A 27,473-nucleotide genomic window follows, 5' to 3' on the forward strand; every position below is an offset into this window, starting at 1 on the left:
AAAAGTCATTTGAAACAACAGAAGTATTGTTAGATTTCTGAGAATGTAAGAGATTAGTAACAGCAATGGGAGGAAGTAATGTCGGGCATAGGAAAGTTGGGCACAGGATTATCAATTTCCAGGCATTGTGCCAAATGACTACGTTTTATTTTACTTGAATAAATTAGCTTACTTCCCCTTTAACTTTTTATCTCCTAGTTCAAATGACTCATCTAATAAACCTCACAGAGTATATTAAAAAGTATCCTATAATAAACTACTACTGCACTGCACTGCACTGTCCTCCCATTGTTTATTGATTTGCTCAAACGGGCCCAGTAACGTCTCCATTGTGAGACTTGTTGTTACTGTGTTTGGCATATCCAATACATCACGGGGAGCTTGCCAGGCTTTGCCATGCCGGTGGGATACTCTCTGTAGCTTGTAGGGCTCTCCAAGAGGGGCGGAGGAATCGAACTCGGGTCGGCCAGGCTGGCCACGTGCAAGGCAAATGCCCTACTGCTGTGCTACTACTACAAAGACTCAATTTGAAAACAGTGTTATGTGATGAACTTTCAAAATGCATTATATACTAAATCAATAGTTATATTTATAAACTTAATATGTAAATATTGTTTTCAAGGAAAAATATACTTATTATCATATGCACAAAGAATTTAAGCCAAGAAGAGTAGACAGAAGTCTTTTTAAAGAGACTTTATAATCCATTATATATTAAATTTTTTCAATATAGGGAAGAATATAATATTTCTCTGAACGTATCCTGATTAAAAATTGGACAATATACAGTGTTACCCCCCCGTTTCCTCTATATCAAGTGATTCAAATAAATTACTAGCATAGTAATAAATATAGCATACAGGAATTAATTGGTCCCAATGAAAGGAATATTTTGTCCTTTACCTTCTATTCCTCTTAATCTTGACCAGCCCTCTCCCTTTTTGGAAACAAGAAACTCAAGAATTAGAGATAAACAGAGAATACAAAAATAGATTCAAGAGGGGAATAAATAGAGTGATGATTTGGAATAATGTTTAACACATTATAAAAGAAATTGGGATAAATTAAAAACATATCAAAGATAACTAAAACAATATTCTATCACTCCTCAAAGTCTTTTAATTGTGTGCTTCTTGTAATTATTTATAAATTATTCACATATATGGGCGAAGTGATAGCACAGTGGCTAGGTGCTTACCTTGCACGCAGCCAACCAGGGCTGACCCGGGTTCGACTCCTCTGCCCCTCTCGGAGAGTTTGGCAAGCTACCGAGAGTATCGCGCCTGCATGGCTTAAGCCTGGCAAGTTAACTGTGACGTATTCGATATGCCAAAAACAGTAACAAGTCTCACAATGGAGACGTTACTTGTGCCCTCTCCAGCAAATCGATGAACAACGGGAGGACAGTGCTAACAGTGCTAACATTCACATCTATGTAGTGTGATCTGATGTTACCATGAAGTAGCAAGAAAAGCAGCTTCATCAAAATTACAGTGTAAGACAAAAGACGGAAGAGAGGAAAAACAGTGTCTTCCTATTTGACTGAATAATCAATCAAATCATAAAGCATGCTTCTACATTAGCTTTTGTTTATTTTTGTCCATTTCATCAATATATATGCATATATTGATTTCTGAAACATGTACGTATATATACTGAAGATATATATATATATTTATTAAGTAGTTTTCCAAGATCTTCATTGATAGTTCCTTTGATGTAATTAGTGAACAGTATTTTTATCATCTAAAATAAGACTCTGGAACAAACACAACAAAAATGCTAACTTTCTAAACATTTCCTAAATTGGTTATTTGACCTCTAGGTGTATATATGAAAATACAGTGATTTCTGAGATACATGTACATACATAGATATATATGCTGGAAATATATATTAAGTAGTTGTTCAAGAGCTTCATTGATAGTTCCTTTGATGTAATATTTTTATCATCTAAGAATAAAGATTCTAGAAGAAACATAAAAAAATGCTAAATTTCCAAAAGTTTCCTAAAGTGGCTATTTGACGTCACTATTAGAACTACAGCCAATCCACAACATCACTTAAAGGCATGAAATGCCCAAGAGAATAATATTGCCACAGTACACATCCTTCTTTTAAAATTTTATTTTTATCTTTTAAAATATTCAGAAGTACAACGATTTGACTATACTCAAATAGATATTTTTATGTGACCTCTGTTCTGAGAGACTCCAAATTGGAAAAAAATTAAAAAGTGTTTCAAGCAGGGAAGTTGTGCAGATGAAAGTGTTCATCTAATAGTGCTATCATACAGGAAGGCAGGAATCGATGGACATTTGGAACGTCTCACATCTGCTCTCAAGAGGGGCTTGCCCGGAACTGCGACCTTTTTTTTTTTTTTTTTAAATTTACAATACTGTTAATGACAGAGTTTCATGAGTACAACCTGCGCGTTTCCCTCCACCTCAGTCTCAGAATCCCCTTCCAATTCCCTAGCCCCCCTCCCCCACCTTGGTAAACTCTGGACTGTAAACCAGTTTTCAGGTTTCATGATCTTTGACCATTTGTTTTTTCCCATACTGTGTCACTTTATACCACCCATATGAGAGAGATTAATCTGTGATTATGCATCAAACCATACCTTAAGAAATCTGGCAACGCTGTGGTTGGCCCGCTTCGTTTCTTCAAGTGCATCTTTATATTTCCAAATCACGTGGTCGGACAGAACCATTACAAGATTGTCCAGTTCGTTTTGGTAAGATTCTGGAAATCTTTGAGCCCGAGAAAGCTAAGGAAGGAAAGAATGGATCATTTCTTTATTATGCAACACCTGAAATGCTAGGAGCATGAAAAAAAATAAATGGAAAGACTTCTTGTTCTATATCTTCAAGCAAAAAGAATTCCTTTGAAAACCTGAAAGCTCCAAGGTTGAAGTCCTTTTAATTTCAAGGTCATATTGTCCATCATTTAAATTTAATGTTTCCTTCTATTTTGGCCATCTCACCCCACTTGTTTCATCAAATTATAACATGTATTAACTAAAAATTATTCAAACAACATAGACAGGTACAAAGCAGATTGTGTATATTTCCTCTGATATCAACATCTTAATTTTCTTCCATTCTATGTCAGAGAAATCTGTTAACAGTTTAGTGAATGTTATTCTAAATTTTAGACAGATTAATCCTTCATGTAGCTTAATTTTTTGACTTTTAAAAAAACTACAATTCTCCCAGTAAATGGCTATGTGAATTTAGGAAATTAATATAACTTAAGGAATATAAATATTTGTTTGAAATGTCCTAGAAGTGGTGAATTCCAGGTAATATTGATTCCATCAACCCCATATTGTATGCCCGTGACATTGCATAACCCACTGAATAAACTCTCTTGGACCCCTAGACCACCCTGAGGCATAGGAATCAATTTTGTTTGAACTCTTGTACATGAAAGGAACATTTCAGACAGTGAAGCTTTTTCCATCCCAGACTCCATGTTTTGAATTTAAACAGGCTGTTTGCACGAAATAGGATTCATTTATCTTTACAAGTTGGCTTAAACATTAGATTCCATTTTTACTACAGATGGAATTCAGAGCTACACTGAATCATATATTTCTGAAATCCTAAGCACCCAGACTTTGCTGCAAGAATAAAAACCATGGAGGTTAGTACACAGGAGTTTCACAGAGCAAACAAGATGTAGCAGTGGGGTATGTATGTTGGCTTGGCTGAACTTTTAAGGATCTTTTTCAGCCAATTTCCCAGCATGCCATTGTAGGAGCAATTTGAAGATTGCATGGTTATCCTTCCTTTACATATATTTAAAGCTTATTGTAGCACTGTAGCACTGTCCTCCCATTGTTCATAGATTTGCTCAAGCAGGCACCATTAATGTCTCCATTGTGAGACTTGTTGTTACTAGTTTTGGCATATTAAATATGCCACAGGGTGCTTGCCAGGCTCTGCCATGCGGGCGGGATACTCTCGGTAGCTTGCCTGGCTCTCTGAGAGGGATGGAGGAACAGAACCCAGGTCGGCTACGTGCAAGGCAAACGCCCTACCCGCTGTGCTATTGCTTCAGCACAAGCTTATTGTAGAAATCAAATTAAAGAAATAGCAAATAACCCAACTGATTTAATCACATTATTTTTTCTTTCTTCATATATTCTGCAAAAACTGTAAATAATTCTCATATAATTGAAAGCAAATAAAATAAAATAAAAAGCTTCCTTTTTCTTTTGTTGGTCTCTGAGGTGCATTAAACACACCAACAATTCTCTGCAATGAACCTCCCTCTTTGGCTTTCTTCTAGACTTCTCTTTTTGAACTTCTCTTCATCCTAGCCTGCAGACAGGCAACTACACAATACTCTTAATGGTCTTTTGCAAACCTGCCTCAAAGTGAGGGCATTTCCTCACCACAGGTTTGACTGCAGACAGGGAGGAAGGGGAGTGAGGTAACAGCATGGTTTGATCCCCAACCGCAGGAGGGAGCAGGGTGGAAGGTGTTATGGTCATTGGTAATGAGGAACAGACCCTGCATTCAGGGGATAAATTTTAGGACTTTGGAATTTTTGTTGAAACAAGAGACTGGTGGAAAATAGGAGGATTACCTGGCCAAATATGCCTTTGATGACAGAGATAAGTGCTAAGAAGATACCCATAGTTCTCAATAAACAGGAACTCACTATGGTCAAGACAGCAGGAGCCTATACAGGTGGGCCTGCCTCTTGAGGATTAAAGGAGGCATCTCTCATGACTTCTTCACCCCCCATCCCACTTACACCTGGATGAAAGTGATGCCTTTAATTGTGGAGCAAGCTATTCATTTCATAGGAAAGAAAGGAAGGAAGGAAGGAAGGAAGGAAGGAAGGAAGGAAGGAAGGAAGGAAGGAAGGAAGGAAGGAAGGAGAAAGAGAAAAACAGAGAAAGAAAAACAGAGAAAGAGAAAGAAAGTGAGAAAGGAAGAAAAGAAGGGAAGGAAGGAGAAAGAAAAAGACAGAAAGAGAAAGTGAGAAAGGAAGAAAAGAAAGGAAGGAAGGAAGGGAGAAAGAAAGAAGAAAAAAGAAAGAAAGAAAGAAGAAAAGAGAAATGCACATAATGGGCATATTTATTGCAAATGTTTTGGAGTAAAATGATGCCTTTGGTTCCTTTCTTATTGTGATAAATAGAAACAGAGAATTGGAATGAGAAGATCCAGAAGGAAGCTGGGCTGTGGCAATTGTTTTTGAAGGGGGTTATGAAAAGGAAGTAAAGATAAAATACTTCTATTGCCCAAGATGAGTCCATTAATTCTTTTATTATTTGTTTTGAGGCCATACCTTGGTGATCTGGGATTACTCCTGGCTCTGTGCTAAGAAATCACTCCTGGCAGGGCTCAGGGGACCATATCCATTGCTGGACAATATGCACTGAGTCTGGGGTTAACTGCATGCAAGGCAAGTGCATTATCCACTGTAATATTATTCCAGAGCCAAGAACCTTCATTTTTAGTCTATATGTGAGGGTGTGCAGTTATCTTGCTATTCAAGCAGATAAAGAAACCAGAACGTTTCTCAAAAAATCCATTCTTTTTACAGATGGGAAAACAGACTCTAAGGTGTTAAATACCCTGACTTTTTTTTCTTTCTTTCTTTTTAAAAATAAATCATCTGACATGTAGGTGACAGAGCAAGAATTGCACTGGTGACATTTACTAACTTGTCATAGTTTAATGACAGAGAGATAGGAACAAGTCTTATCTTCATCTTAAATTTTCTCTTCCACCCAGACTAGAGGCTCTTATCTCTGGAAGCAAAAGACCAGACACTGCTGAAAAGCAAACACAAGATTAAGAATTAAAAGTTAAGGAACTCCAAAGACTATTACATGCCCAAACAAGGAAGCTCTGTTGGTCACTGGCCAGGGTCTCAATGGGTGGGAAAGAACCTGGGGCACTAATCTTTGATGGGACATCTGGGTGCATGACATGAAGATGGTGACTCTGAACTCTTGAACTCTTGGGCTAACAAATGTCCTATGCTTCCATCTGAAGAATTAGCACTTTTCCCAGACAGGAATATATTGCAAAAGTCTCTTCTTTCAAGGCAATAACAAAACTTGAAAAAAATTGTTCTAGGCATTGTGGTTTAAAATACTATTAATCATAGGGTTTTGTGAAGAAACCATTCTAGCCCCCACCCTCCACCACGGTGCCTAGTTCTTTCGACCATTGTCCTGGTGTCCCTCCCACCTCACTGCAATCCTATTCCTCCCCTCCTCCTTCTGCCATGGCAAATTTACTACTGAAGACCAGTACTCAAGCTGGGGTTATCTTTAGGCAATTGTCATTTTCTTACCAAGCTTTTTCAGATACCACTTATGGGAGAAATCATTCTGTCCCTCTCCTTCTGCCTAACTTTACTCAATATGATAAGCTCCAGACCCCGTCACATAGCAGCAAATTGAATGATTTTATCTTTTCTCAGAGCCTAATAGATTCCATTGTGTATATGTACCATCGTTTCTCTATCCTGTCATCTGCTCTTGGACACTTAGGCTCTTCCCAGATTATACATGTGGTTATTATGTTGCAATGAACATAGGAATGCAAATATCTTTTCTGAATAGAGTTTTTGGGTTCTTGGATGCCCAGAAGTGGAGTTGCTGGGTCAAATGGAAGCTCTATTTCTAGTTTTTTAAGAAGTGTCTGTCTTGCTTTCTCAAAAGACTGGACCAGTCAATATTCCCACCAGCAGTGAATGAAGGTCCCTTTTTCCCATATCCTTGCCAACAGCCTTTTATTTTATTTTTTATAAGATAAAAATAACATAGTAACAATCATTACATACCATGATATAGCATCATGCTGTCACATAAATTTTCATCTTGTAAAATACTATTACTTTATGAAGATAAATTAAATTTAATTGAATCACCACGAGATACACAGCAACAAAATTGTCCATAATTGGGTTTCAGTCATAGAATATTCCGGTACCCATCCCTCCACAGTGTACATTTCACACTACTAATGTCTTCAGTTTCCCTCTGTCACTATTCCCATCCCCATGCCCTGTCCCTGTCCCACCCTGTCTCTATGGAGGGCAATTCTCTTTCTCTCTCTCTCTCTCTCTCTCTCTCTCTCTCTCTCTCTCTCTCCTCTCTCCTCTCTCCCTCTCTCTCTCCTTCTGGGCATTTTGGTTTGCAATACAAGTACTGACAGATTATCTTGTATATTTAACATATTTGTCTCCGTCTCTCTCGGAGAGCCTGACAAGCTACCGAGAGTATCATGCCCGCACGGCAGAGCCTGGCAAGCTACCTGTGGTGTATTCGATATGCCAAAAACAGCAACAATAATGGGTCTCATTCCTCTGACCCTTGAAAGAGCCCCCAGTAGACCACTGGGCTACACTATCATGCGACAGGGATGAAAGGAGATGTTACTGGCTCCGGCTTGAGCAAATCGACACTGACCTTCTCCACCAAGAGCATAAATGAAGGACATTGCCACTAATCACCTCCATCTCCACCTCATGCAATCTTGTTCTAATTAATGATTGATAGACAAGAAGCAGAGTTAGGGATCCCACCTTATCTGATCCACAAAAGGAACAGTCAGAAATAAATGTGCAACTTAAGTGATCTATTTGGGTGCCTTTTGGTCTGCCTCACTCTTTAATGAGTTTCTCACTGAATTCAATGTAAAATTTACTCAGGTCAAACTGAAAATCGTTTGCATGTAATTTCCAGTATAGTAGGCATCTCTGGATCCCTCAAGAGTGAGGGTTATGCCACAGGAAAACCACCCATTACTTCAGAATTGCTGGTTTGGGGGATGGGGTATCTACAAGACATAGTAGAGGTGGGAAATGATGAAAACTATCTGGAGTCCCTATACCACTTGCCATAACAGGGCTACAGTTAACCCCACACTCCTTTCTCTTTGAAGCTTTCATCCATGGGAACTCAGGATAAGCCAAGACAGAAGCATGTGTAATGGGTGCTGAAACTGTGAACCACGGATATACACAGTTCAGATGTTCCATCAACACAAAATCTGTCACTGTCACTATCCTCCTGTTGTTCATGGATTTGCTCAAGCAGGCCCAGTAACATTGTGAGACTTCTTGTTACTGTGTTTGGCATATCGAATATGTCACGGGTAACCTGCCAGGCTTTGTCGGCAGCCGAGATACTCTGAGAAGCTTGCTGGGCTCTCTGAGAGGGCGGAGGAATCGAACCCTGGGTCATCCCGGTTTGCTGCGTGCAAGGCAAACTCCCTACACACTGTGCTATCGCTCCAGCCCAGACAAAATCTACTGAAGGGAATTTAATAGCTGTGAAATCTTCAGAATCCACTCAAGTGGTCATGCCAAAGCTGCTTTCTATCCTGGCTGCTCTGATGAACTGAGCCTGCAGAGTCCTAATGCCAGATTATCTGATTTATGAAGAACTCTTCCAGTATTTGTTCCTTTCAGACTGCCCAGTGGTTCTGCTAATGTTTTCTCACAACAAGGATCCTTTTAAACAGTCTTCCTTTCATTCCCATTTTTTTCCCCATGGGGATCAGACTTTCCTTCCTATTTGTGGGTCCCTCTGATCCTCCTTAGCCAGTTACACTTCTAACTGTGCCCTGGCAGCTGCATCAGAAGGCCCTGTACTGACACACACAATTACTTCTCCCACTTAAAAAAGAAATTAGCATAAGTGGCTTAGGTACACAGTCAATAACAAATAAAAATGGATGATGCACATTCATTAGCATAATTGTTAGATGATACTCCATGCTCCTACCTGAATTTTATTTGTGTCAATCAAGTGCTGTGCCATTGATTTTAGAATAATTGCAAAGAAGAACCAGGAGTGCTGTTAGGGAAAGAAAAGACAACAAGGAATTTATTATGCTATGATCAAAGAATGCTAATGATGTTCTTTACAATGCGTGATAGTATCTTCATCTTAACACGTATTATTTGTGCAAGACTACCTTCTCCATTATGTTATTGTGACATTTCCAACGGGAAATGTAAATGCCAAAAATCTCAGTTCCTTCATCATCTCAAAGGGCATTTATACTAAATCAAGATACTTATTTACTTTATGAGACAGTAGTTTATAAAATATTGATTCATGGGGTGCTTTGTTGCTTGAAATATTAAGCAAAACTCAAACCAATATTTCACATTAAGCTATATATATTAGAAGTCAGACTCTTCTTAACACTTTCAGATCTAGAGTAGAAATATCACTAAATCTGTTATTCTCATATCATTTCTTATCAGAAGAGCAGCTGAGGAAGACAAAGCTTGTATCAGGATGGAGGTCCTTCTTTCTTATTTTTTTAAAAATTTTTAAATTTTTATTAGTGAGACACCATGAGGTATAGTTGTAGACTTACACATTTTTGTGCTTGGGTTTCAGTTATACAATGATTGAGTACCCATCCCTCCAATAGTGCCCATTCTCCACCACCACCAATCCCAGTATCCCTCCAACCCCCCATTGCCCGCCCCCCCATCCCACCCTGCCTCTGTGGCAGGGCATTCCTTTTTGTTCTCTCTCTCTCCTTTTGGGTCCTGTGGTTTGCAAGAGAGGCATTGAGTGGCAATCATGTTTGGTCTATAATATACTTTCAGCATGCTTCTCCCATCCTGGGAGGATCCTCCCAACACTCTTTATTTGGTGCACCCTTCTCTACTAAGAATCATTCATATTTCAGATACAAAAAATATGTTGTACTTGTACATTTTTGAAGAATATACCTTCTAATCTTATCTGTCATCAAACATCATATACACCAAATTCTCCCATCTATATTCCCCATGGGATTACCAATTTTATTCAACATGTTAGAGTTCTGAGGATTATGTATGTTGGGTCCTATAGTTGGGGGTTCTGTATTGTCTATGACCCATACATATAATCACAATTTATACCTGTTTTATTGCTGAAGAGCATTTGAATTTTATTAGATTTTAGTTTGAAATAAATTCTGCATCTAAGAACTTCTGAGCACAGACAGTTCTAACCCTAAAGACTGACCAAGAAGAGAAAGAGAGAAAGTTTAGGTTCTAAAGAGGACACGGGCTTCCTACAGGAATGATTTCACAGTAAAAAGTGATTTCTTGATATTAACTATTAACTTCATGTTGGAAATGATGAATTAATAAAAGGTGCGCTGCTTAATCTCCCCCTTTCCCTATCTTGTCCTCAAAGATATTTAAAACCACGCTGTTATGTATTATAACATTTGTTTCTTCAACTGACATCCACTTATATCTATTCCTCAACTCGGACTAGCTTCCACTATTTGTCTTTACCTACCAGGATCAAGCAAAGAGTTTTGTCTTTGCTTATCTGATAAGGGCTGGAGCGATAGCACAGCGGGTAGGGCGTCTGCCTTGCACGCAGCCAACATGGCGACTCGAGTTTGATTCCTCCGCCCCTCTCGGAGAGCCCGGCAAGCTACCAAGAGTATTCGATATGCCAGACACAGTAACAACAAAGTCTCCAATGGAGATGTTACTGGGCCCGCTCGAGCAAATCGATGATCAACAGGAGGGCCTTTATTTTTTTTTTATTATCTGATAACAGGAGTGGCCTTCCCTCTCTTCCTGTATCCTACAGGCACTGAAACTTGCTTTAATATTTGCATAGGTAGCTCACTGCTGCCTCTCCTGCAACCCACCCTCAAGAACAAAAGAGTCATTTGCAGAAACATCCCCTAAAGATATGCTTTTCTCCAAGCTCTAGCCAGTGCAAAACTTATCCTGACCCCTTAGTAGATCCAGGTGCTCCTAATTGCAGGACCTGTTTTTGTTCTTGTTGGATGGGTTGCATACCTTCTAATGTATAGTAATTACTTTTGGATTATGACTAACATTAATTACGCTGTAATCCCCCAGCAGAATGAAAGCACTCAAAGGGGAGGGCACTTTCTTTCACTCTGAGGCATGCCACAGGCCAATGAAGGTGCCTGTCATGTGCTGGCTCAGACCTCTCAGCTGAATCATCCAAATAAATGTGCTTTGAAGGGCAACTGAAGCAAACATGCTGCTTGGCCAAGAATAATATGATACTCGAGAACTTGTGTTGTTCTTGATGAATACAGGATTCTCAACGGGTTCCTTACTTATCAATCATTCCTCTGTTAGTCATGATACAGATTTACTTTAACCAGAATCCACATTCAAGAGTGTTTGAAAATCTGGGGTTATAACCATTTTCATGGAAAATTTCTTACCATCTCTTCTGTATGTTCCTACACAATGCCTGCCTTTAGACTTTTGGAGGAGGGTCAAAGAGCTGCTGTCTCTTCACTTTGCCTTGTAGTCAAAAATCCTTTCATCGTGTTTTTCTCTTGCTTCGTCTATAATTCAGAGGGCTTTGCCTGAGCTTACCATTTTAGAATGTTCAAGAAAATTTGTAATCGTTACTGATTTTGCTTTTAGGCCAAAGGATCTAACTTGAGTCCATTCCTATGATATAGAGCTCTTTTGCTACAGTGTGTGTGTGTGTGTGTGTGTGTGTGTGTGTGTGTGTGTATGGTCACATTTGTACTCCTGGCTCGGCACTCAGGGGTCACTCCTGCTGGGCTTGGAGGACTATATGTGGTACTGGGGATTGAACTTGACTTGGTCACATGTAAGGCAAGAGCCTTGCCCACAATACTATCCCTCCAGCACTATTTACTTATCTATATATGCTAGAGTTTCAGCATGTTTCATATTCTAGAACCATAGGAAAAATAAACTATGAAAGCCATAAATGATGATACCTTCTGGGGTGAGCGTGAGTCTTCCTCGTATCAACAATTACAGGAGCATTGAAATTCTCAACAATTACAGGACCATTAAAATTCTTACCTTTAAGACATGCTTAACTGTCGTCGATTCATTGGACTTCAAAAGACCAGTCACATTTTTAGCCAGTTCCTCATGGATCGTCCTATCTTTGCATGTCCTGGTCTTGAACACAAACTGGAGAAAACCCCAAGAGCGAAAAATCAACCCCCTTATAAGCATCAACACTTTGAAAATGTCCTCCAACAAAGAGCTCACATGTCTCAAAATTATCTGCTCATGCCAGATTTTGTTATGAAATAAATGACGGCTTGATGATGAGGGTAACACACTCTTGCTTCTATTTAGGGCTTTGACACTAGGAAGGGTCTCACTGTCCTAAAATCTCCTGAAACTCTTTTCGTTTGTGGGAACCATAAGAATGAGAGAGAAATTTGGCAGATTCAAGACAATATGGGGGGCTTTGACCCACCTACTCAGGACACATTCCCCTTCTTCCTTCCACTGGGAGCAGGTGGCATGGTAGCAATTCTTCATCCTGAAAGTGTAGAGCACCCACTCAAATAGCCAAGTGAGGAAGTTGATGCCTTCCAGAGGCCAGTAGGAGAGCTTCCCTCAAGCCCGGGGTCTCCCATTTCATGCTTGGACACTCGTGGACATTGGTTATCCCATTTTCTTTCCTTAATATATTGGTTTTGACATGCACCAGTGAGTACCTGCCATGATTTGATTTTTGAGTAGTTCCTTATGTATGCCAAGGATATCAGTATCAGTTTATGATACGACTTTACTTAAAAGTTGGGTTTGCTTTGAGGAAGGTCACTGATTTTAATACACTATAATCTATAATGAAAGCAAGAAACTAGTTCTGTGCAGAGGTATGCTCATATGTGGAGCAGTAAGTAATGCTTTGAACTTGGTAATGTGTTGTCACCAAGTCATGCCAATGGGGTCTGACTACTCCAAGTTCATCATGAAGGAGAGACAACCCTAATAAAAGCATGAAACTAGCTGAGATCCAGGGTAATGCAATTTCCTCCCCTCTTTATGGATGAGAATTCCTCTAAGAGCAATGCCATCAACTTTCTAATCTCATGCACTGTTATTTAGCTACAAGGGCATTTCGGCTAGCTCTGAAGTCTTATTTTAAAACACTGGCTAGAAGATGCCAGAAACTTAAATTGATGCAGTACTTGGCTTTTGATTAGACTGGCTATAGACATTTTGGAAAAAAAAACCCAAAGTGTTGGTGTGAATTCTGGATATTGTAGATGGGGTGAGTTAGCAACATTTAGCACCATTGAACCTGAAATGGTGTTTCATTTATTTCTGAATAAATGAAAATTTCTCAATGACTATCTCATCTTTCAAGGACATAAAAGTATATTGATATCAGTCCATCCGTTTATACTGCCCAGTGAGGCTTAACTATTTTGGAGTTGAGAAATAATTTTTTCCTATTAAAAATAAAAAACAGGGCCTGGAGCAACAGCAAAGTGGGCAGGGCATTTGCCCTGCATGCTGCCAAACCAGGTTCAATTCCCAGCATCCCATATGGTCCCCTGAGCACTGCCAGGAGGAATTCCTGAATGTAAAGCCAGGAGTAACCCCTGTACATCACCAGGTATGACCCAAAATGAAAAAAAAAAAGAATAAAAAGCCAGATTCCTTGATTAAATTTAGGATGTTCCATATATGGCAATGGGAGTGCAGTCACAGAGAAATGGAAATTGCTGGTCATCTGGTCCAGCTAATCTCACTTCACAAAGAGGAAAATGAGGCTTAGACTGCTTGCTCTAGTTTACTGTTTGACTGAAACCAAGTTTCCCTCTTGCCAACTCAGCGCTCTTTTCTCAGTAAAGTGCCAGTTGATCATGTTTACTTGTAATTTATAAGTATACTATAAAACATCTAGAAATAATTGCCAACTTGATATTTTCCAAAGGTGCATATGGACCATAAAAGAGAATAGACCAGCAAACTCCCATATTACAAAATTGGGGCTTTTATCATGATATTTCTAACACCCTGGTTAAAAGTGAAGGTCACAACAAATGTGGTCCCCAAACAGACCTGCAAGGACATCAGAGACAGTTTCCGATAGTGGTTCACTCCTTAGTTCACTTAGGTTCACTTCTTCTCAAAAGAAGTAACACGAAATAGTCACATCACCAGTGGGGTTGTTAATGTATTTTTCAATGAGTACACTAGCTCAAGGTAAATAATGCTTACATTAAAATGGAAATGCCCCATTATAATTTGGATTGGGAATATATATTATATATATTATATATATAATATATATATAATATATATATATTTGTCTTAGCCCCAGTAGAACTGGAAATGGAAAACTAGGGTGATCATTGAGAGGGTAAAAGTTCTGTTGATCATACTGGTGAATGATACATTGATCTGTATTCACCGTGTTAAACAGAAAACAAACTGAAAAGAAATTTGTAGTTGGAACGGGACTTCTATAATTGAAATGTAGATATTTCTTGGTAAAATTACAGAGGGAAATTGATATAAAAATTTTGGCATTTGATTATTTGACTAAGTTTTATTTATTTGTTGGATTTTCCAAGCAATGCTTAGGAGGCCTGGGGACAAGGATAAGGTGCTACTTGGCCAGTGATGCTGAGGGACACTCAACTATAGCTGGTGGTACTTGGGAGACCATGAGACACTGAGGATCATACTTGAGATCTCTCACATGAAAGAATCTCCAGCCCTTTAAGCTATCCAGAGCCCTTATCTGAGCTATTTCCAAAAAAGGGCACATACTCATACTTAGTTATTTGGGAGTCATATACCATTTATTACAAGAAAAAACTATACAGATAGAAAAGTGCAATGACAAAAAACCTCAACTGATTGTATTTCCAGGCTTCATTCCATAATAAAATTTCTATTTTCTTTCACAGGAGCATTTTTCTTTTCTTTCTTTTTTTTTTTTTTTTACAAATTTCTAGAATAACGGCAACCTTTCAATTCTTCTCTAAGCACCTTTCTAAACATCTGAAATATATGGCTTTATGTCTATCCATATGTGCTAGTGGAACATATTCTATTAGTTACAAAGGTCCATGCTTCCAAAAAGACTTAGCCTAGAGAAAAATAGAATAGCCTCTCTATATATGATAAAGTAATCTAAATTATTCTAATAACATCAGAACGGGTTCATTCATTTAGGAAGATAGCATGGAGGCAAGGAATCTTAATGAGCAAACAACACCCCAAGTTCATTGGCACTAACTCACAACTGGAAATGAGAACAGACACATGTCTGAACGAGACGACACAGGACACTGGCAAAAGCGGTGCACGCTAATGGAATGGGCTGGTGTTGCATGCTAGAGGGGAAAGGACTTAACATACCAGAGGCAGGTACAAATACACAGTAACTGGGAAAATGAAATAATGCCTGAGAAAACAATAAGAAGAGCTAAGAAAACATTGCAGAAGAAACACAGAACATTCAACACACCATAGGGGGGAAAAAACTTCCATAAATTTAATATAGGAATTTTACATCATTGCAAGTGAACAGCAGAAGTGCAGCTTTGTCATTTCCACCTCTGTCTTTAACCTCCACAGGGAGAGCCATTTGCACACATACACATTATTGATACATTCAAACGGTACATCCAGCCCATGATGCAGAAATGAATTCTAAGTAGCTCACAGGGATGCCTGATATTGCCATGCTGGTACCACCCACTTAGAAGGGGCGACTTCCCAGTTTCCACAGACAGCAAGTGAGACAAACCACAGAGAGCAAAGGGATGTGATTCATTCTCAAGTGGTGATTTCATACCTTGATGTATGACTGGACAGAGTGTTCCAGCTGCTCCTCGTGGCACTTAGCCACGATGTCTGTCAAAACCCTGGAAAAACAAAACTGTTCAGAGCTCTTTCCGAAAGAGGCAGAGAAATACCACTTGCTTTGTCATGAGAGTGCTTGGTAAACCTACTAGTTGCTCAATGAAGGAAGGAACTAACTCTGAACTTTTCCGATCCCTTCTCCTCTTCAGTATCAGTAGACTGATATCTATAACACCAGTGAGTCATTTCCAGTTTTAAAAATCTTTAAACACAAAGATGAAAGCAATGCCATAGTGCCACAGTATCACATTTAAAATATTTTTGGGGGGCCCTCTCGAGTTCAACATGCTTTTGTAGTCTGCTCATGTTTGCATATTGTCTTTTTGAAAAAGGGTTTATTTTATTGAATTAATTTTTTAAATAGGTAAAGGCCCTCCCGTTGATCGTCGATTTGCTCGAGCGGGCCCAGTAACGTCTCCATTGGAGACTTTGTTGTTACTGTGTCTGGCATATCGAATACTCTTAGTAACTTGCCGGGCTCTCCGAGAGGGGTGGAGGAATCGAACTCGGGTTGGCCATGTTGGCTGCGTGCAAGGCAAACGCCCTACCCGTTGTGCTATTTGTTAAATCATTAGTTTAGTTATAGAAATTCAATATTCCAGCACCAATTCCACCAACATTACACCTTCCCACCACCATTATTTCCAATTTTCTCAACCATCTTTGAGCCTGTCCCCATAGCAGCCCCTAAATAATTTATTTTACATTGTTTGTATGAATAATTTACTAAAAGGATTGTTAAGAAAATGTTTCCTTAGAAGAAAGTTAGTGAAGATTGTTGTATTTCACCATGGAGCCCTTAAGTACTTGTATAGGAGATTCTTAAGATGTTGTTACAGGTTAAATCTTCTGTGATTACATTTTGTTAATCGAGACTGATTGCTTTCTACATTACAATCCATTCAATCTGGTGTGCTACTCCTGGTTTATCAGTGTTATAGAGTTTGAGATGTCGCATGGCCAAGTTTATGACCATGAACTCCAGGGTGTCCAAAATTTCTAATGGGGTGATATAGAGTTAAATTCTTAACTGACTAGGATCTTTGGGGCTTGTGTGTGACTGCTGGGGCCTTCAGAAGTACAGGGAGATGCTGGGAGGTAGCCCATCTCTAACAAGGGGTAAAACTTTTTTAGTACCTGATGAAAACTTTAGATCTTTAACCCCTCGCTCCCCCTCTCTCCTTCCCTCCCTCCATTTGTTCCTTCTCTCTCTCCCTCTCTTTATCCCTCCTTCCCTCCTTCCCTCCCACCCTCCGTTCCTTCCTCCCTTCCTTCCTTCGCTGGGATCACCTTAATCTGGCATATGCAAGGCAGGAGCCTTACCTGCTGCACCATTTCTCTGTCGTACTTATTTCATGCTCTACTTTTAAAAGGCCTGACTGCCACTGTAGACATACTAGATATGCTTTTATCAAAGAATGATCAGGCTCAGAGTAGGGTTCTCCCTCCCCTTACTCCCTAGAGCTGGGGTAGGGTTGTGAGGGGCACTGGTGAAGAGAGCAGAGTTTTCCACATTAAACTTTCAGTTGCTTCAAGATGATATGCTTTAGGAAAGCCTAAAGAATTTCAACAGCTCTGTCAGCTGAAGCATTTAGGAGTGTTGCCAACATACACACAGACACATATTCATGCCGAAAAGATCAGAGGAAAGCACTGTTTGGAATTTAAATTTTGAATCCAAACTGAATTTGTGTAAAACTGTTTAGAGATACTTGAATTTTCTGTTTCAGGTTTTTACTTTAAAGACAAGACTAAAGACTGATTCTTAAAGAAGCTTGTAACATAAATAGGATGGTATCAGAAGTATTGCAATGCCAACTGTCTTTAGAGAACTAAGGCTAAAGTATTTCTGAAAAATGAATGTTAAGAATATATGATTCAATAATTAATTCAAAAAGTCTCTAGCACTGCACTGTAACACTGTCCTCCCATTGTTCATCAATTTGCTCAAGAGGGCCCAGTAACATTGTGAGATTTGTTACTATGTTTGGCATATTGAATATGGAATACATAATGGGTAAGTGTGCCAGGCTCTGCCCTGCGGGCGAGATACTCTCAGTAGCTTGCCGGGCTCTCCGAGAGGGGCGGAGGAATCGAACTCGGGTTGGCCATGTCGGCTGCATGCAAGGCAAATGCCCTACCGCTGCGCTATCGCTCCAAATTGTGATGACCACAGTCTCTAGACATCTTAGTAATATTGTAAGTATGTTGGGGGAAAAGCCAAATGTAAAGTAAGAAGTTAAAGAAAAAAAGAAATATAAATAGCATGATGCATATATATATATGTATATATATATAATGCACGAACATTTTAAAAGAGCCCAAAATTAATTATGTCACTGCAATACAACTATCTTGTGACTTAGAAATTGCACCACTGGGCATTAATCCCAGAGATGTGAAAACTTAAATTCACACAAAACCTAACCCAAACTAAAACAATTCTGACCATTTAACATAGTCATTGCTATGCTTACTGTGGTATTAGTTAAAGTTTAAAAAGAATTATGGGCAGACAAAATGATCTGGAAAAAAATGTCCAGATAACTGTGCTTTAAAAAAGTTGACTTCAAAAGACTACGTGTCCAGTTTTAAATAAATGTATTAAGTAATCATAATATATATTTAGAATGCCTTAAGTGATACAATTTAAGAGGTGGAAAACAGATCAGTAGCTGTCAGGAATTAAGGGGTGTCAATGAGAATAGTGGGGATGTGGGAAACAGGAGAGTATAAGGGATCATTAGATGAAAGTGTTCTGTATCCTAATTCTGCCCATATCAATGCCAATATCTTTTTTTTTTCCTTTTGGGTCACATCTGGCTATGCACAGGGGTTACTCCTGGCTCTGCGCTCAGGAATTACCCCTGGCAGTGCTCAAGGGACCATCTGGGATGCTGGGAATAGAACCTGGCTCCGCTGTGTGCAAGGCAAATGCCCTACCCGCTGTGCTATTGCTCCAGCCCCTCAATGCCAATATCTTGATTATAGTATTGTTCTCTGTGTTCTTGCAAAAAGTTGCCACTAGAATAAACCGAATAAAGGATAGTGGAGACAGTTATTTCTTTGCTTTATTTTGTTTGTTTTGAGGACACACCTGGTGGTGCTTAGGAACTACTCCTAGTCTGTGTTGAGGGTTCACTCTTGGCACTGCCCAGGGAACCAAGTGCTGTTGGAGCCAAATGCTAGTCTCCTGCATGCAAAGCATGTGCTGAGCCTTGCTGAGTTTTTGCTCCAGCCCTCTATTAGTTCTTATAATTGCCTGTGAGTCTATCACCTAATGAGAAAAACTTTAAAAATAAAGGAGGGGCTGGAGAGACAGGTCACGTGCTTTGCAAGCAGGGGGTCTGGGTTTGATCCCCAGCACTGCATGGCCACTCCACGCACTCCTGGGATCAATCTCTGAGCACAGAGTTGGGAGTAATCCCTGAGCACTGCCAGGTGTGCCTCAAAAGCCATAAAAAAAGAGGGGCTGGAGCAATAGAACAGCGGGTAGGGCATTTGCCTTGCACGCAGCCAACCTAGGTTCGATTCCCAGCATCCCATATGGTCCCCTGTGCACCGCCAAGAGTAATTCCTGAGTGCATGAACCAGGTGTAACTCCTGTGCATCACCGGGTGTGACCCAAAAAGCAAAAAAAAAAAAAAAGGGCCGTAAAAAAGAAAAAAACCCTAACTCTCAAACAAACCCCCAAGAAAAGAAACAAAGGAAGTTTTAAAAAAAGGGGTCTCCATATTTCCTCTAATAATTCTAATAACAAATGGTCAGAAGGAAAGAATTCAAGAGTGAGAAGTAAATTTGAGTGCGTTCACACACAAGGAAGGCATGTACAGTCTCTTCTCTGTGGGGGTCATTATGGCTACCTGGTCACGGTGGTGCAAATTTCATCTTCTTCATTCTGTACCAGGACCTTGAAGAGCTGATTCAAGATGATAGGGAGGAAGCTCATGATTGCTTGAATCTTTTCAACGTTCAATAGATTCTGCAGGGAAAAGAGGCACTGATTAAATCCAAAACCCTTTCTGAAGGCATTTTTTTCAGAATGTGGTCTGAATATTTCAGCTCACCTATCAGCATGGGATTCAGAGGAAGAGGGAAGGTTACAATAACAGGACATTTACTTGATTAAAAGTCAAAGGATTCTGATTTTTCAATCAAGTTTACTTTGAAAAGCCTAATCTTTGCATATTTTGTGTGTGTGTGGGGGGGGTGGAGATTCTGGGCAGTTCTTAGGTCACCAGCTACATCTGATGGTTCTCAAGGTATGTGATACTGGGAACTAAACCCAGTGTCACAGATGCAAGCCCTGGGCTCTGTCACTAGCCTCATTCCTGCTCTCATTAGCTTTGCTAGTCTTTGTTAAGCAAAAGACAGAAACGATTTAGGAATTGTTAAATAAAACCCTTTGCTCTTGGAAGCCACAAGGCACTGAGAAACCTTCCAGTAAGAGTGAATTCTTAGTTTGGTCCCCAAGGTATTCGTCCAGCTGTGGAGTCCTTGGAGACTCTTGGCATGCCAAGTTACCTTACAGGAGCGGATGAATTTCGAGGTAGGTGACTCAGACATATCTTTCTCTCTCTTTTGGCACTGTTGGAAAAATTCATTCACGTATGGATCCTGAAACAGCAAAAACAGTTATTTATTTTTGATGACACACAAGCTGGGGGAGATGACAAGATGACGATGGAGAGGAGCCAACGCAGGATGGAGACCTTCATGTCCACGTGCAATTCCTGGGAGACAGGGTGATGGGGATTGAAGGATGGAAGGCTCTACTCCCTCAACTACAAAGCCACTTTCTGTCCTCATTCATACCCATGGACATACTTTCTTCATGGGCCACAGGATAGAGATGGAAGGATTACTTCCTTTGGTTGCATTTCTCATCACCATCCTCCTCCTTCTCCTCCTCCTCCTCCTCCTCCTCCTCATCATCATCATCATCATTATTACTATTTGTTTTGGTGCCACACTTGGCTGTGCTCCTGTCTTACTCCTGGCTCTGCATTCAGGGATCACTCCTGGTGGGCTCAGGGGACCACATGTGGCATTGGGGATGGGACTCAGATCAATCGTATTCAAAGCAAGAACCTTACCTGTTGTCCTATCTCTCTAGCTCTATTTCTTTTTATATTTTTCTCTCCTTTTTTTCAGTGCTGGAGATCAAACATGCGATCTTCCCACACCTCCTACCCCCCACCCCCACCCCAGTTTTTTCCCCCATCTTTCTGCTCCTGTTTCTGCCAGGATTTTTCTGCCCTATTCCTAATCCACATGAGAATTCAGACTCTAATGAGTACAGGGGCATTTTTAGGCAGAAAAGCTCCACCCATCCCTCCACCCCCCAAATTAGGAAGGCCACACAGTATCATGGCACTAAAGAGACACTTATTCTTTGATGGTGTCTCTTGTATCTACAGGCTGATGTCCCACTTTTGCAGACCTCTGACTGTACTTGGAAAAAAATATCCTTAAGAGGAAAATTATGGGAAAGCAATGCAAGTTGGGTGGTCTGAACCCCCTACAACTCCAGGAAAGGGGCCTTCAAAGAAAGTAAAACAGCTGACACTTCAGACTTCAATTAAGGCCTCTGAAATAGTGAGAGCAGAGTTTGCTGCTGAAGCCCCCTAGTCTCTGTGACAAAGCGTCCTTAGAAAGATCCTAAGTTCTGAGCTGAGGGTCAGGTTTAGGATGTGGGGAAGTAAGATGAGAAATTTTCTGGATGATATGTCCCCTGGCCCTGTGGATGATGCTTCTCTGGCATCTCAATTCTAGAAGAGGCATCTGTGGTTTGGGTTCTCAGTTCTGTGTGTGTGTGTGTGTGAAACGCACACATTTCAGCTTCCTAGTTGTATGTAGTTTTGTTTCTACTTAGAGGCAACTGTTTTTCCTTTTAAATATCACTTCATTTATTCATGAATTTGACGATTATTTAGGGAAAGCTAACTATGCCAGGCTTTTGGCCTGCACTGATGACAGAGCCAAGGGCAAGGAAAACCTTTCCCATGTGGTCCTTCCATTATGTGAGAGACAGGCGCCCCACCAGGATTTCCACTCAGACCTCTGTGAGCAAAATCAGATTGTGCAGAAAAACAAGTTACCATCGGCTGATGGCCAATGTGAGATCAGGGAACAAGGAGGGCTTGTTCTTCGAGGAAGAAGACTGTGAGTTGGGATCTGAGGGATGGGAAAACTAAGGCAGAGAGGGAAGTTGGGGAGGCTGTTGGGAGTGGAGGGAATTCTGGGGTCCCGGGGTAACAGGCTCTTGGGGGGCACTCAGGAGGAAACAGACAGGAGAGAGTGCTGATGTGAGTCAACTGAGATCTGTAGATGGTTTGAGGAAAGATGACTGTGGTCCCCCACAGGGGCCTCAGCGAGTGGGTGGTGGAGGGAGAAGCAGAAGAGGTGGGTAGAGGTATCTGAGAGAGACCTGGGCTCCCCGGAGAGAAGCATCTGGAAGCATCGAGAGAAAAAGAAACACAGGAGGTTATCCAGTGGGTATGGAGCTTGCCTTGCATGCAGCTGGCCCAGGTCTGATCCTCTGCATCCTGTACAGGTCCCTGAGCCCTGCCAGGTGTGATCACTGAGTGCATAGCCTGGTGTCAGCCCTGAGCACTTCTGGGTATGCCCCCATCCAAACCAAAAAATAAAAGCAAGGACCAGAACAACAATAAAAAAACATTCTGGGCTTTAAAATAGAAGCAGAGCTTGGTGGAGAGTGATTGTTGAGGGAACTTGCCAGGACAGATGGGATCTGAGCAAAGATGGGTTTAGAGATGGAGAGCCAGGGCTAGGAAACAAAGTTCCATTGGTCTTGAGGTCACAGAGGTTAACTGAGTACAGTGGCTTGTCCATCCCACTTTTCTCGGCAGCAACCAAGCATGGGCAAGAGAGACAAGATTCTGTAGCAAAAGCTGAACAATTGGCTTTAAGAAAGGAGCACGTGGATGCCACAGACTTGTGAGACCTTGCTTTGTGGTTTCCGGGAGGTGCCACAAAAGTGCTCCTGTGACATTTGATGCCATGGAAGGGGTGAGAGTGAGGTTGCAGTGATAATTACATTGCCATAAGCTGTTGCTGACCACTAAATATTTCCATGTACATACAATCACTCAGTTTAGCCTCCTTGAGCTCCAGGTGGAGACATTTTATTGTGATCATTTTCCAAACACAGGAATAAAGATGCAGGGGTACGAAGCTTGCTGGGGGTCACTGTGGCTTTCAAGTGTGGTTCTGATGACTTAGTGGTCTTTCCCAGGACACCTAGGAAAGGCACTGGGATTGGACTCAAGACAAAGTCTTTACTTTTAAGACTTGGATGTCATTGGAGGCGAGACCTGCCCCCAAGGAACATCCTGATAGGCCCATTTCTAATATCTTGGTCTTCAGTTTCATGGTGCTTAAACTTCATTTCTGAATGGGGCCATATCCAGAGGTGCTGAAGGAGGCATCAGGACCACACCTCAAGGTGTTGGGCTCAGGGTAGTGCATTCGGCAATGCTAAGGTTTGAACCCAGTGCCTTGCACATGCCAGAAATGTGTTCTACCACTTGACTGTCTCCAAACGCTTGGGTTTTTCTTCTCTTCTCCCATCTTTATTTTTCTTATTTTGTGCTACACTAGCAGTGCTTGGGTACACTCTCAGCTCTGTGCATGGGTCACTCCTGGTGGTGTTCAGGGTACCATATGGTACCAGGGATCAAACCCTGATCTCTAGCATGCAAAGTGTGCACTTGGCCCCATGACCTATCTCTTTGGCTCCTTTTTTAATTTTATATATATATATTTTTCCTATAAAGAGCATCCTATCTCCTCTCCTGGAAGAGGCATGACACTGTGCTGCAAACATTCTTTTCAACCACTTGCTCTCCAAACACCTTGAGAAATAGATTTTGTAAACATTGGGGACGTGTGTGATTCCATGGATTAGAGAAAACATGCTAATATTTCTAGGAACCATGCTTACCTGAGTATTCACTGTTGATACAACAAATGTTGTTACTTTGAAGAGTGGTTTGCCATTGTCAACCCATTTAATGTCACTCCCACCATGCTATTAAAAAAAAGTTTGTTATGGTTACTTTAGCAATTTGAGAGAAAGAAATAGGCAACTATCCCATGTCCTTCTAATCTAGTCATCTATTATTACAGAGAGGACAACAAAAACAAACAAGCACATTTAGCGATTATTAGTAAATGACACCAATGTGATATCTTGGTGTCTTGTTAAACAAATCAGTTCTAGGATCACAAACTAAACAAGATGTCAGAAAGTATATATCTTGTACGTATGTCGAACATAGACTGGAGCGATAGCACAGTGGGTAGGGATTTTGCCTTGCACACAGCCAACATGGATTTGATTCCTCTGTGTCCGTCCCTCTCAGAGAGCCTGGCAAGCTACTGAGAGTATCCCACCCACACAGAAGAGTCTGGCAAGCTCCCTGTGGCATATTTGATATGCTAAAAACAGTAGCAACAAATCTCACAATGGAGATGTTACTGGTGCCCGCTTGAGCAAATTGATGAACACCAGGAGGACAGTGCTACAGTGCTACATATTGGACACATCACCATTGGAGATGTATACATAGACTAGGCTGATGATTATTCATCTGGGGAACATAAAGTAACAAAATAGGAGACTAACACCCAAGAGTGGCTGAGATTAGTACCAGGAATTTTGCTCCATGACTTGGAGGCCAGCTACACATGCTAGGGGAAAAGGGAGCTCAGATAGAGAAGGGAGCACCAAATAAAGGGTGTTGGGAGGATCCTCCGAGGATGGGAGATGCATGCTGAAAGTAGACTATAGATCGAACATGATTGCCCCTCAATGCCTCCTTTGAAAACCACAGCACCCAAAAGGAGAGAAAGAACAAAAGGGAGTGCTCTGCCATAGAGGCAGAGTGGGATGGGAGGGATGGGGGGTGGGTGGGAGGGATACTGGGATCTGTGGTGGTGGAAAATGGGCACTGGTGGAGGAATGGGTACTTGATCATTGTATAACTGAAACCCAAACACAAAAATTTTTAAGTCTACAACTGTACCTCATGGTGTTTCATTAATAAAAATTAAAAAATATATATATCCCAAAGTAAATAACTCCCTGTCCATAATTCCACCTATTTTCCCCCTCTTAAATTATAAATCATAAAATACCTTTCCACTTGCAGAATCTTGGAAACTTAGATAGTTTGGAGGCAGACTGGTCGCTACTGGGATATTGTACTCTTGCGAGGTTATCCGATCGTGTTTCATCAGAGGAAGCCAAGCATACCCAACTGTGCAAAGAAGAAACAAAGAGGAAACTTCTGAGTACAAGACTCCATGGTGAGGAGTAAAAATAAAGTGATCCATTATTTATGAATACAAAACTCCACTAAAAAATCCAATAAATCAGAGCTTTTAAAGTACTCTCCAAATCAGGTCCAACAGCGGACATGTAAAGCCTTCTCGGGCTGCTTCCTGTCAGTACCTGATGTCTCCAGAGCCTCCTTCTTTTTGGCATTAGCTTTGGCATTGATGTCACAGGTGACATGATAAAATGAGAACAAAATATGGTGTTTCTCATGGAGTTGCGTGGGGAGCTCAATTTTCACCTGCCACAAAAGAGAGAAGAGTCAGGCTGTGATGAACATTCTTTGCTGAGTATCAGAGCAACACAACATTTAGATAGCTTGCCTGTTAAAAATTGTTTTTTTGAAGAGAGAGAGAACAAGGGGGTATGCCCTGCCACAGAGGCAAGTTGGGATGGGGGGGATGGGGGGTGGGCGGGATGCTGGGACCCGTGGTGGTGGAGGATGGGCGCTGGTGGAGGGATGGGTACTTGATCATTGTATAACTGAAACCCAAGCACAAAAATTTGTAAGTCTATAACTGTACCTCATGGTGTTTCACTAATAAAAAAAATAAATCAATTAATTAAAAAATTGTTTTACTGAAGATTAGTCCATGTGCAACAGTGTTAGATGGACTGGTTTAAATGTTCATAAATGTTCATTCTATCTATGTTAAGCTGCTGGTATTTTTACTCTATAAGAGTGAATGATAATTTGGAATGTCCAGTGATACTTACCTGATAATTTATATCTGCTAGAATATGAATCACACAGACTACATACACAGACAAAATGTTTTAGAATATAAGAAAAAACACTACAAATTTACCACTGAGGACCATAAGCTGAGAGAATAGTGAGCTTTTACCCCTAACCAAAGTGTATTTACAAACCAGTTGCACGCCCATCCCTTGAAGGTCATTAGAAAAGCTGAATCGGGGATACTTCTACTTCTATGTGACTTTATAGGAAAAAGGAACTCAAGTGAAGATGTTGAGATGGGAAGAATACACTGTATCACCAAGTGGGCCCAACATTAATCATACAGATTAATGCACAGACATGTATGCACAGTTATGAAGCTGTTCATGGTTGGGTTTCAGTCACACAATGTTCCAACACCCAACCCTCCACCTATTGTACACTCCCCACCACTAATGTCCCAGTTCCCTTCCTGCCACCTCCCTACCACCCTCTGCCCAGTCTGCCTCTATGGTAGGTACTTTTCTCTTTTCCTGTCTCTCTCTTTCTCCTCTCTCTCTCACCCTCTCTCTCCCTCCCTCCTTCTATCTCTCCCTCTTTTTCCCTCCATCTCTCTCTCCTCCTCTCTCTCCCTCTCTCTCTTCCCCTCTCTTTCTCTCTCTCTTTCCCTCCATCTCTCTCTCTCTCTCTCTCTCTCTCTCTCTCTCTCTCTCTCTCTCTCCCCCCTCTCCTTTTGGACATCATGTTTTGCAATACAGGTACTGAGAGGTTATCAATCATAAAGACCTTTAGCAGAAGAAGATGGGAGAGCCTGAAATGTGAGGAAGGGAGCAGAGGTCAGAGTGATACCACTGCTAGATGCACAAACGAAAAAACATGGGTGGAAAGGGCACAGTAAGGATTTTCTCTAGGGTTGCTGGAAGGAACGCAGACTTGCTGACTGCTTGACTTTAGCCCTGAGAAAGCCATTGCCAAGTTCTGACCTCCAGAACTGGTAGCTAATGAACATGTATTGTGGAAGCCACTAGACAGGGGCCGTTTGTCATGACAGCAGTAGGGAACTAATGGGGAGGAGAGGCTATTTTTAATCTCGGCTATAGCTATACCAGCAGGTGCATTTTCTGAGACCTTTGCTTCATGGTGAGAAGCTAAGTTTAATTACTGCAGTTGGTTGGCCTGATGCTGTTTATAATCCAAGATAACATATGCATAGCAATCTGCGATTAAGTCAATGCTTAATGTTTTCCTTTCATTTATTTGGAGCTGGGGGTGAGGTTGGTTTCCTAAGTGGTGGTCCAAAGCATGGAGGCCCCTCTTGGAAGTTCTTGGTCACCCAAGTCAGTGACGCCAGGCAAGAGCTCGTGGTTGCACTGATGCTTGGATCAGCCCCATGCCAGGCAGACATTTAATCACTGAGCCCATCCCTCACTCCAGGAAAACACCTTGACCCTCGGTACTGTTTCTGCAGCTGCTGAGGCAGTGGTAGTGATGTGTGTTATAGCACCTTGGTGACATAGGTTCTGCCTGTACATGGCCAGCTTGAATTCTGACCAACGCTGATTAGTCATGGGCCTGTAGCAAAACCACTTAACATAGGAAGGTGGGATGGTTCGCTTCAGGAGTCAACTTGCCTAAGTCATAGAATGTCCAGTCTGCTGGTGAGACACTTTCTTTGTGTGTATCTGTGAGGGTGTTTCTTTCTTTTTTAATTTTTTAAAAAAATTTTATAAAGTAGTTCACAATATTTGATTACATTTAATATTCAAACACCAA

The 27,473-nt window shown here is 40.9% G+C and overlaps 1 protein-coding gene across 10 annotated transcripts in view; it reads right to left on the minus strand.

Moving 5' to 3' along the window:
• Window positions 1–27,473, minus strand: part of DOCK10 (dedicator of cytokinesis 10) — a 326,872-nt gene that overhangs the window by 52,240 nt on the left and 247,159 nt on the right. For all 10 annotated transcript variants that reach the window (XM_056120910.1, XM_056120866.1, XM_056120935.1 and 7 more), the window contains exons 20-28: window positions 25,136–25,259; window positions 24,820–24,941; window positions 23,624–23,710; window positions 20,182–20,274; window positions 19,521–19,639; window positions 15,590–15,659; window positions 11,833–11,946; window positions 8,762–8,833; window positions 2,624–2,770 (exon numbers count right to left, since the gene is read on the minus strand). In XM_056120910.1, coding sequence (XP_055976885.1) covers window positions 2,624–2,770; window positions 8,762–8,833; window positions 11,833–11,946; window positions 15,590–15,659; window positions 19,521–19,639; window positions 20,182–20,274; window positions 23,624–23,710; window positions 24,820–24,941; window positions 25,136–25,259 — 948 coding nt within the window. The remainder of the gene's footprint in view (window positions 1–2,623; window positions 2,771–8,761; window positions 8,834–11,832; window positions 11,947–15,589; window positions 15,660–19,520; window positions 19,640–20,181; window positions 20,275–23,623; window positions 23,711–24,819; window positions 24,942–25,135; window positions 25,260–27,473) is intronic.

This window comes from Sorex fumeus, unplaced genomic scaffold (genome assembly GCF_029834395.1).
Source record: "Sorex fumeus unplaced genomic scaffold, SorFum_2.1 ptg000005l, whole genome shotgun sequence".
Taxonomy (NCBI): Eukaryota; Metazoa; Chordata; class Mammalia; order Eulipotyphla; family Soricidae; genus Sorex; species Sorex fumeus.